This window comes from Palaemon carinicauda, chromosome 22 (assembly GCF_036898095.1).
Source record: "Palaemon carinicauda isolate YSFRI2023 chromosome 22, ASM3689809v2, whole genome shotgun sequence".
Lineage (NCBI taxonomy): Eukaryota > Metazoa > Arthropoda > Malacostraca > Decapoda > Palaemonidae > Palaemon > Palaemon carinicauda.
Genome location: NC_090746.1, coordinates 73,488,151 through 73,509,377, shown reverse-complemented (window position 1 = coordinate 73,509,377; position 21,227 = coordinate 73,488,151). Strand labels below are relative to the sequence as shown.

The 21,227-nt window shown below is 36.1% G+C and overlaps 2 protein-coding genes across 5 annotated transcripts in view; both read right to left on the bottom strand.

Annotated features, from left to right (window-relative positions):
• LOC137616550 (hepatic lectin-like) overlaps positions 1 to 4,505 on the bottom strand; it is a 29,710-nt gene extending 25,205 nt beyond the window's left edge. The window contains exons 1-4 of one of the 3 annotated variants that reach the window (XM_068346397.1): positions 4,338 to 4,503; positions 3,866 to 3,913; positions 2,882 to 3,052; positions 1,766 to 2,077 (exon numbers count right to left, since the gene is read on the bottom strand). In XM_068346397.1, coding sequence (XP_068202498.1) covers positions 1,830 to 2,077; positions 2,882 to 3,052; positions 3,866 to 3,913; positions 4,338 to 4,476 — 606 coding nt within the window. In that variant the 5' untranslated portion in view covers positions 4,477 to 4,503 and the 3' untranslated portion in view covers positions 1,766 to 1,829. Of the gene's footprint in view, positions 1 to 1,765; positions 2,078 to 2,881; positions 3,053 to 3,865; positions 3,914 to 4,337 lie in introns of those variants that run through there. The other 2 variants (XM_068346398.1, XM_068346399.1) reach the window with 2 other exon arrangements.
• Positions 4,506 to 11,818: 7,313 nt separating this feature from the next.
• On the bottom strand, positions 11,819 to 20,964 carry LOC137616133 (asialoglycoprotein receptor 2-like). Of its 2 annotated transcripts, none has more exons than XM_068345806.1 (4): positions 20,893 to 20,964; positions 20,259 to 20,294; positions 18,748 to 18,918; positions 11,819 to 12,092 (listed from the first exon to the last, which is right to left on the bottom strand). In XM_068345806.1, the coding sequence occupies exons 1-4, from the start codon at positions 20,924 to 20,926 to the stop codon at positions 11,851 to 11,853; spliced, it is 483 nt and encodes a 160-aa protein (XP_068201907.1). In that variant the 5' UTR covers positions 20,927 to 20,964; the 3' UTR covers positions 11,819 to 11,850. The 2 variants fall into 2 exon arrangements, with proteins under 2 accessions (XP_068201907.1, XP_068201906.1); XM_068345805.1 differs by having other exon boundaries at positions 18,748 to 18,921; positions 20,893 to 20,959.
• Between the last annotated feature and the right edge of the window lie 263 nt (positions 20,965 to 21,227).

The following is a 21,227-nucleotide window of genomic DNA, read 5'->3' as shown; positions in this document are numbered from 1 at the left end:
TATTATTATTATTATTATGATAACATCAACCCCAAATAGGGACAAGCTTGTAGAGAAAGAATTATTATTATTATTATTATTATTATTATTATTATTATTATTATTATTATTATTATTATTATTATTATTATTAATAACTAAGCTACAACCCTAGTTGGAAAACAGGATGCAATAAGCAAAAAGGGCTTCAATAGGGAAAATTGTCCCAGTAAGGAAAGGAAACAGTGACATAAATAAACTAAAGGAGAATTGATGAACAAACTAACACTTAAATTAAAATATTTTAAAAACAATAACATGATTAAAATAGACTTTTTCATATATAAATTGTAAAACCTTCAAATAAACAAGAGGACAAGAAATAAGATAGAATAGTGTACCCTTAAGCAAGAGAACTCTAACCAAAGACAGTGGAAGACCATTGTACAGAGGCTATGGCACTACCCAAAACTAGAGAACAATAATTTGAATGTGGAGTATCCTTCTCCTAAAAGAGATGCTTACCATAGCTAAAGAGTCTCTTCTGCCCTTACCAAGAGGAAATTAGCCACTGAACAATTTCAGAGCAATAGTTAATCCCCTGAACGGAGAAGAATTGTTTGGTATTCTTTTTGTTGTCAGATGCATGAGGACAGTGGAGAATGTGGAAAGAATAGGCCAGACTATTTTATGACCTGTAACCACAGAGAGGGATCCAATATAGTACTGTCTGGCCAGTCAAAGGACCCAATAACACTCTACCTGTAATATCTCAACCTGTGGCTGGTGCCCGGGCCAACCTACTACCTTCATAAAGATTATTTTATGAATTCGACAGAACACTTGTCCCTAATATTTTATCCAGGTTTTAGGTCATTATAAGTTAATAAGAGTCACAAGTGTACCCCAGCCGTAAAAATTGACCATTAAAAATTTAGATATGCACAGACACACGAATTGTGCTTTCCAAGTGTACATCTTGCGGTACCCCCCCCCCCCCCCCCTCCCCCGTGAAGGACGGAAAGAAACGGTGTAGTTATACCTCAGGCAATGCTGCTCAGCATGAATGGAAATATATATATATATATATATATATATATATATATATAATATATATATATATATATATATATATATATATATTTATATTATTTCTAACTATAATCGAACAATTTAACATGTTTCTTCAAAAAGGCCCATAAAAGAAACATAAGAAGTGGAAATAAGTGACTAAATTTGGACCAATACACATTGGTCATCTTCACGGTTTACAATAAAATGTTCACCGAAATATAGTGAGTTATTATCACTTCCTTTGTTTCTTTAATGGGCCCTTTTAAAGAAATACACGCGCGCGAGCACGCACAAACACACATCAGTTTTAAGGTTTAAAGGCCGCTCTTAAATAACTGAGGTAAGGGACAGTGGCAAAGTCTTAGAGACTGATCATGTGTGTATATATATATATATATATATATATATATATATATATATATATATATATATATATATATATATATATATATATGATCAGCGCCCAAACACTCGGTTCTCCCAAGCTTGGGCCAGACAATGGCTACTGATGACTTAGCAGATAGACCTATAGGATTCGTCAAACCCTTCTTTCTTAGTTCACAAGGATGGTGAGGTTTCAGACACTACAAGAAGCTACAGAGCTTAAGTAGGACTTGAACCTCAGTACGGCAATCGCCAGTCAGAGACGTTTCCAATAGGCCACCTCAAATCTTCTGAGTCACGGAATGATCATGAGTCAAATGAAATCAAATTCATTTATTTTTTTTTATTCTACATACAAAGATATTTTGCCTCTCATGGCGTTCATCTTACTTTCACATAGGATATTCGCAAATAGCACCTCTCTTTAGGTCACAAGGGATGTCTTGAAAGTAGAAGTGGAAAGAGGAGCCCAGGGTAGCGCATTTTTCTATGTCGCCTCCGTCAGGAGCCTGCTTCTCGCCCGGGCCGAAGATTGCCCAGTAGGGTGTTCCCATTTTCACGGCAGTTCCGTCAGGCCACTGCCATGTTCCCAGAGAGTTGTCCTTAGATGCTCCTATCCAGTAGTCGACGTCTGATAACTCTGTGAAAAGAGAGAGAGAGAGAGAGAGAGAGAGAGAGAGAGAGAGAGAGCTATAATTAGGCTCGATAGATATTTTCATATTTTTAAATCAAGTATTGTAAATTCTAATTAGACCTTACCCCGTTACTTTTATACATCTGAGAATCTGTGATATATTCTGAGCTTATGGTATAATGCTATCGTTTAGAGAAATCAAACTTCTATCTCTCAATCTTTTGACGCGATTATTCTCGAGTTTTTAAGATTGTTTGTGTATGACCTAAAATATCTAAACACATCATCTAATAAAACAACTGTTCTTTTTAAGTTCTAAACACATCTGTAAAGTAATTTTATATCAAGATTCTTTGTCCCACCATCTTTTTTTTTTGGCTTAAAAATTGGGACGGTAATAATCTACAGGGGTTCAACACCTTACTCGAAAATTTAATCGATCCCCCTCACTTCCAGCCTAGCTTACCACTGGTCACTGAAGGTACAGTTGGACGCAGGAATTCTTGGCACACCTCAGTCTGTGGAAGTGCATCTTGTCACACCCTTACTGCACGGAGAGTTCCTGTTTGTAGCCTCCACTAACCACTTCTACTATCTCTCCCTATATTAGCTATTTGGTTACACACTATGAAGTCAGGGTGAGACATGATGCACTTCTTCGGAGCGAGGTGTACCAAGAATTCCTGTGCCCAACTGTACCTTGATTCCAGCATCCAGATGGTATGTAACGTCCTTACTACCAGTCCTCTCTTGTATTACCAGCGAGGAGTTACCCTTTAAGTAAATACACATTTAGTGGCTTATGCTTACTATTGTCGTAGATGTAATGGACGATCTCGTAATAAAAATTTGCATCGTCCAAATTCACGAGTTGTCCGTGCAATTGCTCACACAGTTGTTTCATGCCGTACCAGGTGCCAGAGTTGATTTCGTCAATAAAGATGCACTGGCCACCGATAGTGATGAAAGGCACTGGGCAAGCTGTTCGAACGGATGTTTAGTTTTGAATTCGTTAGTGATACCTCTATTAAGAAGGCTTGTTCGTAGAGAAAATACAAGGAATATATATATATATATATATATATATATATATATATATATATATATATATATATATATATATGTGTGTGTGTGTGTGTGTATGTGTGTGTATATATATGTATATATATATATATGTGTATATATGTATATATATATATATATATATATATATGTGTGTGTATATAATATATATATATATATATATATATATATAAAATTTATATATATATGCAATGTTATATATATATAATATTCTGTACACACAGACAAACGCACAATCATAATATATATATATATATATGTGTGTGTGTGTGAGTAAGAATCTGCCCATTCATACATACAGTTAGATGCAAACTTCCTCTGACACTTCAGGGAAATCGTTTGTCAGATGTCTCTAATGTCATCGTGATACTAGAGACTTCTAACAAACGATTTGCCCCGAGTGTCGCAGCACTTTTGAATCTAACTGTACCTTACGAGATATTCTGTGTTCACAAACCATTTACCTCGGAGTAAACACTGAACATTTATAATGTAAGTCAATGTATTGCTAAGGATTATCTCCACCATAACAGTACTTAAGAATATTGTTTTGTGGAAGTTTATTTTGTTGGTCATTGTTGCAGAGCAAATTGAGAGAGTTGCTGTTTGTAGTTTCTACTTTAAAATAAAATTCGCATCATCGTTTGTATAAGTTCATAGTAACTAAGGCTTTTAATGTTTACAAGTTATTCAACGGATGAAATGACTTACACATTTGCTGTTCAGAAGCTGTAGCAAGTCTAACGAAGCCGAACGCTCCTGAAAAAAAAAAGAAAAAAAAAAACATAAAACCTTTTTTCTATATTTTGCTATAACTTTGTTTTGCTCCTTAATTGTAATGATTTACTAAAATTTTGAGTTTATAAATACGTGAAGTCGATTAAATTATGATTTAGATCAGATTTTCATGAAATATTTCTTTAAATTGTTATTTCACCTAAAATGTAATTCATTTGTAATTTACATTTCAACGAAAGTGTGATATCAAGTTATTTAATTTGATATTCCTTTATTAAGGCTTTAGTGATTGTCTTGTTAAAACTGACCTTTTTTTTATAAAACTTAGATTACATATTAGCAATTTGAAAAATACGGTATATACAGTAACCGTTAAAATTAATACATATTTTATTGGTATTTATTAAAAAACAGAACACAGAAAACTGTTCATGCAGTTTCTCACCTAAAAGTTCCAGGAAGAAAAGCATCATCTTCATTTTTGCAAATAGATTTTGCAATACAATAGAGAAACCCGTGAGCCTTCTCGGTGCGTTTTCGTAGAAAAGAAATTGCTTCACTGGCGCGTCTCCATTTATTCTCATCCAGTCAGTGGTTTACTTGTAACTCGTTATCATTATATATATTTCATTCATTTCTAAAAATGATGAAGAACATATGTTCCTTTCAGTTCAATGTTGTTGCCAATGGTGATATCGACGTTCCTTCTTAGAATACAAGTGAGGTTAAACATCTGTTCTGTCATAGTCTTTACTTTCCAATAGAATTTCTAATGTATTTTATGAACAGGAATGGGAAATGAACAGTAAACTTTTGATACTGTTTAAATAACTGGTTATGTCATTTTTGATGGTTTAAGTAGACTTGGGTAACACAGCGTATTATGTTACAAAGGTTCCACAATGATATAAGGCGAGTATGAAAATCTGTGTATGTTTGTAGATTACACAGCGAACCTTGTAGTTTCCGCCCATCATCTGTGAACTTGTTAGCAAAATTTTTAGTGACCAAGTCCACAGGTGATGGACGAAAACTATAAAGTTCGCTGTTTAATCTACAAAAATAAACATAGGCTTATACACGTCTTATACCTCTGAGGGACCTTTTTAGCAAAACGAATTACAGTATTGTAGTTAATTTCACCGCAAAGTATTATCGTATTGGTAAATAAATACAAATCTATAATAAAGAGGTACTTAAACGATAGGCATTCAAAATAATTCTGTATTAAAAAAGTATACTGATAAGAAATTTTATTTCTTCGAATTAACTATCAGGTTTCAATTCATATCAATGATAAGAAACGTTTGACATTGCAATACATATATAACAAACATTTTTTCACACTCTTAAAAATGTCTTTCCTCTTCTTGTGACTGCAACAGTAAAAAATAAGTGTTCATAGTTCTTTAAAATTCACATATAATCAAGAAAGTTATGAGTTTAATATGGAATATCATTCATTTGTCAGTAAAATCCTCATAGTAAATGCATTTGGATTAGTCCTTTTTATGCTGGCGAACGTTTATTGAAATAATAGCTGCATTATAATACTCAGATATCTACCGAGTGCCACAAAAGTTTATTAGTTGTTAGTAGGTTGGCCGGGGCACCAACCACCCGTTGAGATACTACCGCTAGAAAGTTAAAGGGTCCTTCAACTGACCAGACAATATTACATTGGACCCTTCCCTCTGGTTATGGTTCATTTTTCCCTTTGCCTACACTCACCCCGAATAGTCTGGCATATTCTTACATATTCTCTTCTGTCCTCACACACCTGACAACACTGAGTTTACCAAACAATTCTTCTTCACCTAAGGAGTTACTGCACTGTAATTGTTCAGTGGCCACTTCCATCTTTTTAAGGGTAGAAGACTCTTTAGCTATGGTAAGCAGCTCTTCTAGGAAAAGGACACTCCCAAATCAAACCATTGTTCTCTAATCTTGCGTAGTGCCATAGCCTCTGTATCATGGTCTTCTCTTGCTTGAATGTACACTCGGGCACACTATTCTATCCTATGCCTCTTCCTCTTGCTTTATTAAAGTTTTCATAGTTTATATAGGAGATATTTTTTTAATATCACTGGTCTTTAAGTACAGTATTTTATTTTTCCTTGTTTCCTTTCCTCACTGGGCTATTTTCCCTGTTGGAGCCCTTAGGCTTATAGCATTCTGCTTTTCTAACTAGGTTTGTAGCTGAGCAGTTAATAATAATAATAATAATAATAATAATAATAATAATAATAATAATCTCCTCTTGCTTGATGTCATTTCGTGATGCCTTGTTAGCAAGTGCCATCTTTCCCACCGATGATGTTCTGAAAGCATATCAGATAGGCTATATTTATTCAACAACAACAAATGCAGCCGTTTTTAGTCCAATGCAGGACAAAGGCCTCAGACATGCCCTTATTCTTGTATGGGGTTTGGCCAGCCTTATCACCGCGACTATATATACACATTTTATATTACATATATATGTATGTGTGTATACGTATATATACACGTAAAACATTTATATATATATACATATATATATATATATATATATATATATATATATGTATATATAAATAGATAGATAGATATGCATACTTATAAGTAGATAGATATATAGATAAATATGTATTTTATGTATATGAACATATATATATATATATATATATATATATATATATATATATTTATATATATATATATACATATATATATATATATATATATATATATATATATATATATATATATATATATATGTGTGTGTGTGTGTGTGTGTGTGTGTGTGTGTGTGTGTGTGTGTGTGTTGAGTATTTTATGTATATGAACATAAATAAATATATATATATATATATATATATATATATATATATATATATATATATATCATCCTTTCCAAATGGAATTGAACCCACCCCTTCTTTTCTTCTATTTTCAACTCACTTCAGTCAACTATATATGAAATACTTATATTATGTCAACGCAGGCACTCACCCATTGAACCTAATACCCTAAAACCGGTAGGCAAGGACGCTATTGATAACACCACGAGACCTAAGCATTGAAAGAGCTTTTCGATACTCTCCCGATTGTGGTGTTAGAAAGGGCATGAAGTCCGCAGCCCCATCCCTAAGGATTGTGTATATGATTATATTCATGTGACAATATCTAGATATATTATTGATATTATTATTAGCTAAGCTACAACCCCAGGATGCTATAAGCCCAACGGCTTCAACAAGGAAAATGGTCCAGTGAGGAAAGGAAATAAAGGACATAGATAGACTAGTGTGCTTAAGTGTACTCTCAAGCAAAGGAACTCTAACCCAGAGAGTGGAAGACCATGGTACAGAGTCTATGGCACCATCCAAGAGTAGAGAACAGTGGTTTGATTCTGGATTGTCCTTTCTGAAGAGCTGCTTACCGTAGCTAAAGAGACTTTTCTACCCTTAAGCTAAAGAGCCTCTTCTACCTTTACCAAGGGGAAAGCAGCCACTGAACAATTATAGTGCAGTAGTTAACCCTTTGAGCGAATAAGAATTTTTCGGTTATCTCAGTGTGGTTAGGTGTATGAGAAAAGAGAGGAATGTGTAAAGAATGGTCCAAACTATTCCGTGTATGTGTAGGCAAAGGAAAAATTATCTGTATCCAGAGAGAGATCCAATGTAATACTATCTGGCCAGGCAAAGGACCTAATAACTCTCTCTCTCAAAGTGTCTCAACGGGTGGCTGGTGCCTATGTGTCTATTCTTACGTGTATACACGTATATAGATAAATGTATGTATGTATTATAGTCTCTTTTTGCTTAGGATAGACTCCCTCCCTCCCTGCCCCCACGAGCATCTGCTCCATAACCCGTGTTAATGGCTATTCTACTGTCATTACACGGGAAACATCTGTACCATCGGCTTTGTTGTGGTTTGCAGCTAGTTATAGCAGAATATCTCTCCGTAAATGGCGAGTGCGCTACTCTGCTATTGTCGAGGAAAGAAAAATGATCGTCCGGTGTATTTCTCGCCATATGAAAGAGATGGTTATTATTATTACAATTTCCTTTCGTTGTTTCGCGGGTGATTTTCATTTGATAGATGTACTACAGTGATAAAGATAAGAGAAAACGTCAGTTGGTTAGATCTGCTCGATTGATTTGCATGCAAATAGTAATTAATTGAAGAGATTAGTTGATTAAATTACGTCAGTTGCGTTAAAGTTTTCTTACACCAAGTGATATGAAGAATCTAATGGAAATATTTTTCCCTCATATCTCATGATATGAAACTTGTGTGTCATATTGTTTGTTGAATGAAAGAATTTATGTTTTTAAACTATTTGTTAATTCCACAAATCATTGCTTTACAAATTTGCTGTTTCCCAATTATTTAAATTTTGGATTAAGTTCTCCATTTAATTTTTAATGAGCAAAATTATTATGGGTTAAAAATGAGGTTACTTTGCTCTTATGTGCTTATTAAATAATTATTTCCATCTAAACATATTTGCTCAAATTTTTTTATATAACAATTCTTGTTTCTTGTGTGAGCTGTCACGTAATCATTCCTGCAATTTTTTTTTTATATCGTATTCTATAATTGACAAACTATACACGGGAAAAAATTTCATGGCTCTTGCCTCCTGAGCTCGGAATTCTATTGATTTATATGTATATATATATATATATATATATATATATATATATATATATATATATATATATATATATGTGTGTGTGTGTGTGTGTGTGCGTGTGTGTGTGTGTGTATGGGTGTTTGTATGAATTGGTATAGAAAGACCATAAACATACGCTAGTGGAATGACATCTATGGCTGATGATGATGATGATAAGTATATATGTATGTATATGTATGTATGGATGGATGTGTTTTTCTTTTTTATACGTATATAAATGTGTAATTTAGGTGTACACCACTGTGGCTTGTAGGATACGTTTGTAAAAAGTATGGGCCAATTACAAGCATAGTTTCTTTGATTCAGAACAAAAGGAATGAATTTGATAACAGTTTTCTCCACATCAATTTATAATTAATTTTCTTTCATAAGAAAATCTTTATTTGAAGCATATATAAGACAACGTTGGATGGAACACTTTAGTGAGGTCATGAATAGGAAATATGAAGTGAATAATTTGATTGATATACCTGAAGCTAATGAAGACCTCGATGTGCCCATGAATGAATTCAGTGTGTTTGAAGTCAAAGCTATCCTAAAAAAACTAAAGAGAGGGAAAGCCCCTGGATACGATGGCATAACTATCGAAATGATACTGGCCGAAAATGAAGTGACTGCCCGACTACTTACAAGATTATTTTGTAGAATGTGGCATGAAAAGGCAAAACTTGATGAATGGGAGTTAGGAGTGTTGGTGAAAATAGCAAAAAAGGGAGACCTGACTGATTGCAATAATCACAGAGGCATCACACTTACGTCATATTTATGAAAATATATAGTTTGCTTATTCTTAAGAGACTGGAGAGTAAGATTAATGAAAAGCTGAGAGATGAACAAGCAGTATTTAGAAAAGGTAGAAGTTGCACTGACCATATTTTCATTTTGAGACTTGTTGTACAGCAAAGAATACAATATAGAAATCCCCTTTTGATGTTATTTGTTGACTATGATGAAGCCTTTGATAGTGAACACCGGCCAATTTTGTGGAGAATCCTGCGTTATTATGGAATTCCTCTTAAATTTGTAAATTTGATTAAGTCTGTTCTTGAGCATAGCAAGTGCAAAGTTAATGTTAATGGAGTCTTATCACATAAATTTCCAGTGAACAGCGGAGTACTCCAAGGGAATGTGTTGTCACCTATGTTGTTTGTCCTCCTCATGGATTTTGTAATGCGTAGAATAGTTAGAGATGGTGGAGAAGGATTGGACTGGATTGGTAATAAGAATTTAGCAGACCTAGAGTATGCTGATGATGATGTCCTTGTTAGCAGAACACCACAGGATTTGCATTGCTTGCTTACCAGAATGCATGAAATATCGTTCGAGGTTGGGCTGAGTATAGATAGAAGAAATACAGAGATGATGAGAACGGAGTATGCAGTGGATTATGAAATATCATTGAAAGGAGAAAGGATTAATGAGGTACGAGTAGAATCATTTAAGTATTTAGGAACTTTGATCTCCAATACAGGGTCTTTAATATTAGAGTATAGTGAAAGATTGAAGAAAGCAAATCAGACAACGGCTAAGTTAAGCAAAATTTGGAAATCAAATCGCCTGAAATTTTATATAAAAATCAGACTATGTATCAGTTTAGTGACATCGGTGTTATTCTGTGGACACGATTCATGGTATGACAATGTAACAATCTCCAATAGATTTGAGAACAATACCCTCAGAAGGATACTGGGAGTTAAAGGGCAGGACATGATTAGAAATGAAACTATAAGAGAGATTACTCGAGTGCCATATGTGGATGAAATCATGATGAAGGGTAGACGGAGATGGTTTGGGCATGCTCTTCGTTCTCTCCAAGAGAGATTAGTTCACCAAACGTAACTGTGCTCCACAAGGCACTAGAAGAGTTGGAAAACCCAGGTCTGCATGGCCAAGGACTATGAAGTGCTAATTAGGAGATGATGAATAGAGTGGTATTGAATTAAAAGCTGGAGATCGAGGCGACTGGCGAAATTTAACCGAGGCCCTTTGCTTCAATAGGCGTATGAGGATATATATATATATATATATATATATATATATATATATATATATTTTAGATACTTACATATTACGTTTTTATCTCTTGCTTTTCTCATGGGAATTGCAAAAGTTGTCATCAAGTCATGTGTTATATTTCCCTTGATATGGAGGTCACTTTTAACATGAAATCTTTTATATGATACTGATGGCAATTTTTTTATCTCTATCTCTCTCTCTCTCTCTCTATCTCTCTCTCTCTCTCTCTCTCTCTCTCTCTCTCTCTCTCTCTCTCTCTCTCTCTCTCTCTCTCTCTCTCATTGTAAGTAGATGTATTTTAAGGGAATACTATTAGTATTATTTTTATAATCAATAGTTAGAGAGGCTGGGTGGTGAAAATCCAAGGGCCCCTTTAAGGAGAGCAAATTGTAAATAAGGAAAAAGTAAAAATATAAACTAAAGAATAGTAAAATGAAAATAAAAACTAAAGAATAAAATGCCGATATTAATAACGGAAGACAATTCTTCTAGTGGTGGCCTTAGATCCCCTTTTTCTTTTGTTAAAGACCACTAATGCCCTTTGCTTTGATTGGGCCATTACTTCTCTTTTTCATTAGTTGATGGCCACTAAGGCCTTTCTTTTTCATAATGGCCACTAAACGTTCTTACTTTGATAATTGTACATACGCATTTTTCTATGTAGGAAAAATATAATTCACAAGTCAATCTTTAAATTGTTTTCTTTATTGTCGGCCGTCATCAAATGTCTGTTTATCTTATCATGAGAAGGTTTGTATTTACGTGTTATTGCTGGCAGTTTACATGACTTACACAATTTTATTTCAAAAGTGTGTTGGCGCTTTTGAATAATTCCAAACTTGTAGATAGAATTTAGTATAAGGTCGGCTCAAAGTGGAAAATATTACATATGGTATACCTGACACTTTTATAACTAACTTTTGACTTATCAGGCTCCATCTACAACTGAAATATATACCAAGAGGGCAAATTTATCCCTCCCCAGACCAGGATTCGAACCTATACCTTAAAATCAAAGCAGAACTAGAAAGTAAATAGTTCAATGGTATAAGTTCTACTATCTCGTTTTGTTACGATTGTGAAGTACACATTCGAACCCTGGTCAGGGTAGAATCACTAATCACAAAGGGATTGCCCATTTTTTTTTTTTTTTTACAATCCGACTCTAAAGGGAATACGATATCTAGGACTTTTTTGTGCTTGATGTTTGTATTTATGAAACCTTCAAGGTCAAAATATTAGAAGTTTTAACAAATCAATTAAATTGACATATGATGTTGCGGTCCAAATTACAATCATGGTCATTGAAGTAGAAAAAGTTCGCCCAATCTAAAACTGCGCAGTTTTGAGATGTCTGACCCTCGGGCTGCTGAGAAATGGACTGTACATACCCCCAAAAGGGCGTGCCCATCCGAACATTGCTACCGTCCGTCCATCTCCATTCCCCTTCGTGACCTTCGTCTCGGGCGCCTATCCAGTAGTGGGCATTTGTCAAATCTAGAATTTAATAAGAGGTTTTTACTCATCTGACGAGAGAATGAGGTGATAGTCGATTTGCTCATTTATTCTGACGAGCAGTGCCTTTGTGGTCCATAAAAGAGACAAAATTTACGTTGATTGCTTTTATCAGAAATGGAATCCATGGTTACTATACAGGACTGACAAAAGATACATCATATGTGTTAGATTATTTCAGGTGGTTTTAGATATCAGAAAATAAATTTCCGAAATGCCCTAACTTAGAGTTCTATAGATCTTTAATAATAATAATAATAATAATAATAATAATAATAATAATAATAATAATAATAATGATAATAATAATAATAATAATAATAATAATAATAATAATAATAATAATAACTAGACTCGAGGTGGTAACACTTATATAAAATAATATTAAAAGATTTAAATAATACCGGTGGTTTACACAAATATTCTTTATTGCATAGCTAATGAAGTTACACTTTTACAAAATATACCTTAGTGCATTAAATCTGTATCAAGCAAGTTTTGCTTTATATACTCGCCTGTAATAAATCTGAGAAATCTCAATAAATACACTAAAGACACTTAGGTGCTGCCTTCAGCCAAGAGCACTTGTCGATTATAAGATTGGTTTCAATCAACAGATTACTACACTAACTATGTAATAGCAGTTCGTACCATATCCGGAGAATTGTCAAGAGTAGTATTTCATTTATTAAATACAAATGTCACTTACATGCTTCTTTCAGACAAGAGTACCAGTCTTATTATACAATGTACATGTATAAATATAGCAGGGTACGTTGAAGGATAGACTTAATGGTGGACGGAGTGACAAAAACATTGATTATACAAGTTATTTCATAATGGTAATCAACAATAATAACTGCCAAAAATAGGTCAAGTGACAAAACATCTATCTATTCTATCAACACTTAAAAATGTGATTTGATATAAACATTTAGATTTGATCGAGCTTTGAACTACGGGAGAGAACAGAGGTCCTAACAGAGAAATCACATTCAGGAATCGGGGGAACTTATCTTTCATGGACGAGTAGAGTGAGCAGACAAGGTTGCCTTCCTCACTTGTGTCTGAGCAAGCGAGCCGTTAGGAGGTGACTGAGAGACCAGTCAAATGCAACTACTTTATTTGTACGGAGCTTGAGTTTATATACAACCTGTTCCAAAAAAAGAATGGCACAACAATTCAAACACAATGATACAGGATTATACGGGCATGAACAGGTTATCAATGCGAGGGGAGAGCGATAACGACAATATACAAAAAAAAAAAGAAATGTTGTTACAGTGTCCGAGCGTGTGTGATACAGGTGCAGTACATGGCTCTCTCCCTAAAAAAAGACACTTGTGAAATAGGGTGCCCTGCTCTTGAGAGCAGGGCAGAAGATATGCAGAATTTTGGCGATCAATGGAGACCCAGTCTTCTTTACCACTCATGTTGAGGAGGAATGCTTTGGGCATACAACAGATCACAAGGAAAAGGACGCCCTACCGGTTGCTATAAATCATTTCAGCGGACGAGACATCCAGGGCATCTTCAGGAGTGGTCCTTAGTCCAAGGAGGACCCAGGGAAGCTGGGCAGACCAGCTGGAATCCTTGCAGCGGGACATCAAAGCTGCTTTGAAGATGTGATGCAAACGTTCAACCATTCCGTTGGCAGCAGGGTTGTAGGCGGTTGTCTGATGTAGGGTGATTCCCAGGAAGTTCACTAATAATATTCACAATTGAGAGGTGAAAGTTTTACCCTTGTCAGAAGTAATATGATCAGGGATACCAAATCTCGCTATCCATCCTGAGAGTAAGGTACTTGTACACTAGGCGGACATTGCAGTTTCCATGGGAATGGCTTCAGGCCAACGAGTGGAGCGGTTGAGGACCGTCGACAGGTAACGACGTCCTTTTGATATGGGTAGGGGACCTACAACATCGAAGTGAATCTGGGCACAGTGCCGGTGAGGTTGAGGAAAGGTTCCCACTCCTGAATCCATATGTTACTGTACTTATGAGGTTTGGCATGAAGAACAAGTATGGACCCAATCCTTAACATCCTTAATAATGCCATGCCAAGTGAACTTTGTCTTTAGTAGCTTTGCAGTAAAATGGCATGAGGGATATGAAAGGCCATGAATGAAATCAAACACCGGTTGGCACTCGGGAGAATGTTTCCTCGTTTAAGGTTTACTAGTACTTATGTCACAGAGGAGGAAGGAGTTGGAGTCGTCAGGAGGGATGTCCTTCCAATGGAGGGATGTGCAGGATGTCCTACATGCTTGGTGCTCTGGATCTTTTTGTTGGGTTTCTGCCAAGGCGTTGTAATCAGATGAATGGCAACCAATGTGTTTCTTGACAGGACATTGGCAACAGGAATCATTTTCCCAAGGACTTGCTGAAAGGTACAATTGTATTCAGCCATGGCAGAGAGGTGTCGGCGTTGACAAGTGGACCAGGCGTTGGAACTGACGAGCCAGAGGCATGTGGTCCATGCGAATTATGAAAGGTGTACCATCCAATAAATGGCTAAAGTGACGGACAGCCCAGTACATCGCCAGCAATTCGTGGTCGAAGGTAGAGTAGCCGTATTCTGCATTGGACAGTTTCCACTGAAGAAGGCTAATGGGCGGGGCAAGACGCTCACCACCTGCTCGAGGACTGCCCCAGTAGTGACATCACTGGCATTGGTGGTGAGAAGGAGAGGTGCATGGGGCATGGGAAAAGTGAGAGCAGCAGCAGTTGATAAGGCATTCTTTGCGTTGTAGAAGGCCACTTCTTGAAAGGAACCCCACTTCAGGTCTTTTGGCTTGCCATTGAGTGAGTCGTAGATGGGGTAAAGATTGGCAGCTATGGCTGGCAGGAAACAGCGATAATAATTGATCATGCCCCAGAATTCTTGCAGTGTTTCGACAGTCGAGGGTGTGGGAAAGTTCTGAACGGCTGCTACCTTCTCAGGGATGGGGTGGACTCCTTCAGGAGTGATGCTGTGCCCAATGAACGATACTTCGTTGTCGTCAAAAGTACACTTGTCATACCAGACTACAATTCCAGTCTGCTGTAGGCAAGCGAGCACGATGCGTAGATGACGGAGGTGTTCCTCTTTTAAGGAAGAAAACACAACTATGTCGTCCAGGTAACATACCCTAAAGGGAAGGTCCCCTAAGATGCTGTCAATGAGACGTTGAAGTGGGCCCAGCATTGCGAAGGCCAAAACAGGAGTAATTGAAGGCGTATTTACACGGGGGGGCGGGTGTGATTGCAGTCTTGGGGATACCTTCTGGCCACCTGATAATACCCCTTCAGGAGGTCGGGCAGGGAGAAAACCTTCGCTTTTTGCAAGTAGGAGGTCACATCAGCGATGTTTGGGAGGGGGTAGTGATCCGGTTCTGTCTGCATGTTCAGGCACCTGTAATACCCATATGGACGCAGAGAGCCATCTTTATTCAGGACAATGTGTAAAGGTGATGACCATGGGCTTGAGGCCTTTTGACAAAGGCCCATTTCTTTAATTTTGGCGAATGTTTGTTTACTGGCTGCCAAACAATCCGATGCTAGACGCTTGAATTTGGCGAACACTGTTGCCCCCGTCGTCTTGATATGGTGATAAATACCGTGTTTTGCGGAAACCGTGGGCGTTTGACGAAGTTCTGGACGTAAAACTTCTGGGTACGATATGAGGAGATGGGCGTAGGCATCCGTGGGTGCGTTGATGGGGAGAACTAGGTCGGAGGGTCAGTATAAATCTGCTTTGATCAACTGTCAGTGGGCTACATTTACCAGTTGGTGGAAGTGTGAGAGGAAATCCACACAGAGGATTGGCAATGTGATGTAAGCAACGAAAAACTTCCAAATATAATTGGTGCTTCCAAACGATAATGTGAGGGTTTCATACTCATGGGTAGATATCACAGATCCGTTGGCAGCTACCAATTGATGTCGGCAGACTTAGACTACGTTGTGTCCTGGAGAGTGGCCTTGGCTGAAGAATCTACCATAAATCACACACCCAGACCTACTTCATGTAAAAAGAAAAGATTAGTGACAGGGAAGAGGCCACCACTGCAAGCGATGGTCTACTTAGACCCTTTTTTTGGCCACTGACAACCATTCGCACATTTCTTCGCAGTAGTCCCGAATTTGGAGTGGTAGTAGCAAAAGTGCAACCAATGGGTGTCAGTAATTGGCTGAAGAAGTCATTGGTTTGGGCATAAGCGAGGAGTGGTATATGTGGGTAGTGGGTGGCTTTGTCACCGCTCCAGCACGTCACAGGGTGGGCGTCTGTGGCTTACCACATTCACATCAGCTTTGGTCGATGTTGAATAATTTTCCACTTCGTAAGGAGTGGAGGCGTTGATGTAGGTTTGGAAGGTGGTGAAGTGGCTGTCCATAAGGGTTTTGACTTTGGTCATCAGGTCCTTCATGGACAAAATATAAACATCGGGGATAGCAGTATGTACAGGTTCGTCTAGACGCCATATCCTAAAGGGCATGAAGTAGATTCACTTCACGAGGGAAGCCTTCTGCAACAGGTTACAGACGAGCGATACTGGTCATTTCCCTGAGGGTGAGCGAAGCCTTTTGGTTCCCCAACGGTTGTTGAGAGAGCTGAAAACGTATTGCTATGTGGGCGGCCGGTGATGGCGAATACTCTTCCAGGAGGTATGATTTGAGGGCACCGTATGTTATTGGTGTGTCTCTTTTGCTTGTACAGGCAGTCGGAGATTTCCGGTAAATTTTTCTCGGGAATGGCCACGAGAACGTAATGGACTTTGGTGTTTGACTGAGTCACGCCCTAGATGCAAAACTTGACTTCAGCGCGCTGGAACCAGGCGAACGCTTCTCCGCTGGTGAAGGATGATAGTTTTAGGGATGTTGCATTTGTAGTAATGTCAGCGTCGAAAGGCAGCATCATTAAATAGTAAGACACAGCAGTGAGGGGGAAGGCGGGAGGGAGCTGGTCACTCCGCTCATCACCAATGTGCAAGAGAGCCTTTAGGAGGTGACTGAGACGAGTCAAATGTAACTAACTGTATTTGAACAGAGCAAGAGTATACAGTATATACAACCCGTTCTAGTCTAGAACGGCACAAAAATTCAAACACATTGATGCAGGAAAATACAGGCAGGAACAGGTTATCAGTGCGAGGGGAGAGCGATACGACAATATACAAAAAACGGAAATACCATTACAGTGTACGAGCGTGTGATACACGTGCGATTATGTAAAACTAGATTGTGTCATTTTACACCATCTGCCCACCTTTCTGCTACACTTTGGTTAGAGTTTCATAAATCATGTGATCCGTACCTCTTTCAAAAATGCTTCTAGTTTAAGGATTTTTGTTGTAGAATGTTACGTTTTCCTAATATTATAGGAAGTAGCTAAAATGATTGCTAGTCACCGTATTTAGTAGAAATCCCTATTAACTAACATAAAATCTAATTTCGGAAGTGACTCATATTAAATGACGTCACTACCTTTATAATAGCATGTCCCTCTCCTAGTACCTTCCAAATTTGATAAGCAACATTTCCATGACGTCACACTAGGCACAACGTATTGGATGTGGAATGATGTGCATTAGTTCGTTGTATTAGGTACATCAAATTCACCGGTATTCACAATTCTGTTAAGTTATTGACATTTATATGACTGAGCGTTTACATGAGAAGATTATGATAATAAAAAGGAATACTATTATTATTCATAACATCGTGATGATTATATAATCTTGAATCATTCTCAATAATCCTCCCTTCAAGAGATAATTCCTAACAATGTGTATAAAGGATGTTTCTCCTTTCAACTGTACTTGTTCATGATATAAAAATTCTACATATGTAAACAGTAATGAAAATTACGATGTATTCAAAGTTTTCAAGGTAACAGCATCACCGTAAGGAAGACATTCTGTGCTTTACTATCCTAAATGAAAACAGATTTCTTTATTAACTGAGAGGTACATTTGGAAATGAAAACTCCCCAAAGTAGTTCCAGGGCTTCAGGAAACTCTCTGTTTAGATTGGAGTTTATCCTAAGATTTCACTTTGCTATTCTTTTGTGGAATAATCACTCGACCCATGTGATTTGAGTCGGTGGAAACAAATGACTTCAAATTTGGCGCGTTACTTTTCTGTTTTATAGTTTTTCTATAACTTATCTTTACCCTTAGTTTCTTACGTAACTTTCTTTGTTTTATATGTATCTATTTGTTATAAGTAATCTTTTCTTCTCTTTTTTTTTCCATACTGAGCTTTTTACTTATTGGATCCTTAAGGTTTGTAATATTCTGCTTTTCCAACTGGGGTTCCTGCTTTGTTGAAAAGACCACTACAACTGTTATTATTATTATTATTATTATTATTATTATTATTATTATTATTATTATTATTATTATTATTATTATTATTATTATTATTATTATTAAAGCTACAACCCTAGTTGGAAAGGCAGGTTGTCAAGCCCAAGAGCTCCAACAACGAAAAATAACTACTACTACTATTAAATCTAGTACTCCTAACACTAATGGTAATCATAAGTACAACAACAATAATAATAATAATAATAATAATAATAATAATAATAATAATAATAATAATAATAATAATAATAATAATAATAATAATAATAATAATAATTGACACTTACGATTCGTTTTGATGTCGACTACAATGTCGTGGAAAAGATTAAGATCGTCTAGTTTCACCGGATGTGAATTCAAATTTTCGCAATATTTATTCATGTCATACCAGCTTCCGGCGGTGACGCTGTCGATGTAGATACAATGCCCTCCTATTTCGGCAAAGGGTAGAGGACACTCTGCTGAAGAATGGATCAATAAGTAGTGAAAGACACTATATGAAGGCCCCCTAGTATTCTGGAAAAAAAATTAATATCTGCCTTATATAATAAAGAACACGTGTCTGACTATATGATATATAATTATATATGTATACTGTCTATCTTTCCGGTCACACTTAGGTCTCCCCGTGCCTATTGTAGGGGATAGAAGCGGGTAGTCATACCCTTGGTGAGAGCGAGTTGGTTGTGCTTATGTGGGTATATCTATCTAAATATTTAGCAATCATTTTGACGGGTTACGTACACTAGCATAAGACTGAAATTGTAAAATTAAAAGAAATCACTGTTCCGTGTACTGAACCCTAGGTGTACAGTGCGAGCGGTGATCGGTCACAAGAAGTCTTGAAAATCAGAATCGATGAAGCAAATGTTTTTTTTTTTTTTTTTTTTTTTTTTGTACTCAAACTTTTCAACTTTTTGTATTTAGTTTACTATTTTGAGGGGAAAACATTTTCTCCATTTTTCATATATTGTTAAAGAATATACTACATACATTGCATTGTATTTCATAGCTAAAAGGGGACAATTTTTGGCAAGTAACGACGATAACTAAAAAATGTTAAATCAAAATCGTTCACTAAATGCATTGCATCACCCTCTTCGTGTCTTTTAAATAATGGAAGATTTTTTCTTTTTTCAAAGAATCAATATGAGGGGTCATATGAAATGCAAATGGAACAAAAACTTCAGAACAGAAAAAATAATAAAACTCATTTACCATGATTTTTGCACATTTTTTTCTATTCTTTCCTTTTCAATGGAAAAGAAGGTGTCGATCATTTTTTGTAATTTTGTGTTATTTTCTAAGGATTAGAAATGTAATTGAAAAGTAGAAATAGTAAATCCATTACATGAAAAAGAAACGTTAGGTCCACATTAACAAATTAGTGACCTTATCTCATTGTAACCAATTTCATGACTGAATTACCTCATAATTTTGTAAATAAATTTACGCCTAATTACTGCATTGCTTTGTGTGCGTTAATGGTTGTAACACCCCCCTATCACGTTGTAAATGCATTCCAACAAGATTATTTCGTCTCATTGTAAGTAATTTCAAGGCTAAGTTACCCCATTTCATTATGAATACATTTGCAGTTAAATTACTTCATTATATTATGAATACATTGGAGGCTTAATATCTGACTCTGACTCACGTATATCTTAAAGCTAATAAATTATTTCACAATTGCTTCATAAATATGTTTATATCTGGAGCCTTTTTTTATTAAAGCTAGAATATTTTTAGTTATAAGTAACTATATTACAACGGTAAATGATATGGAATTCTGAATTACCTTGGTTTCCCCCAAGCACAGGAAAGGTGACCGTTCCTAAGAAGAAAGATTAACACTTTAATAAACGTTTGAGTGACAGATACAATAACTAGTAATTCAAACATTTCATTGCCATAGACAGCACTTTAAAACGTTAGACGGTGTAATGAATATGAAAGTATCTAATCAGTTCGTGACACTTGTTACTTAGTCGAAAAGCAAAACAACCAGAATATATTCAGGTCAGACGTCGTATATTGAAACTGTAGTTGTCTTTGCATTATAATGGCCAACTGCCAGATTTCTGAATCATATCATAGTCATTCGATATTTATCTTAGGAACTATAAATTACACGTGAAAAAAAAAATTAATAAAGGAACGTTCGTTTTTTCAAGTGCCCAATTTTTATTTTTCTGAAATTTCAAAGAATTGATGTGGCGGAATTTTAGAATAACTTTAGAGCAAAGCATACCGAGATATATTCAATTAAACTTATGGAAAATTCAGAACCATAGAATATGGAAAGAAAATTATCTCCTGTTCACTGTGGTGGTAAAGCATTAAAACAATCTAATTACAGATGCAATAGCAGTAAATCAAAGACTATTTGTTTTTCGGTTTATCCTCATAATATTTTGTCAGCCTCATCTTACCCAGGAAGACGAAGAGAAGTACGGACCTCTTCATAGTGAGCCTCGAATAAGAGTAAAAAGATCGTTTTACGATCCATATGCATACATCAGTTATTCTTATCTGTGAGAACTAAATATAGTGGCCAATCATATTCCAGCAAATGAAAGGCTGGAGCCAATCGTATTCCAGCAAAAAGAGTACATTTACGATGTTGCCTTTTGGCGTACGATTTAAGAAATTAATTATATAATTTCGGCAAATTGTATTATGCCTACCACTGCAAACCATTATTATTTTTCCATGTGTAGCTGGTATGGTCTATGGAAAATAGAATCCACAATTTTCTATGTATATT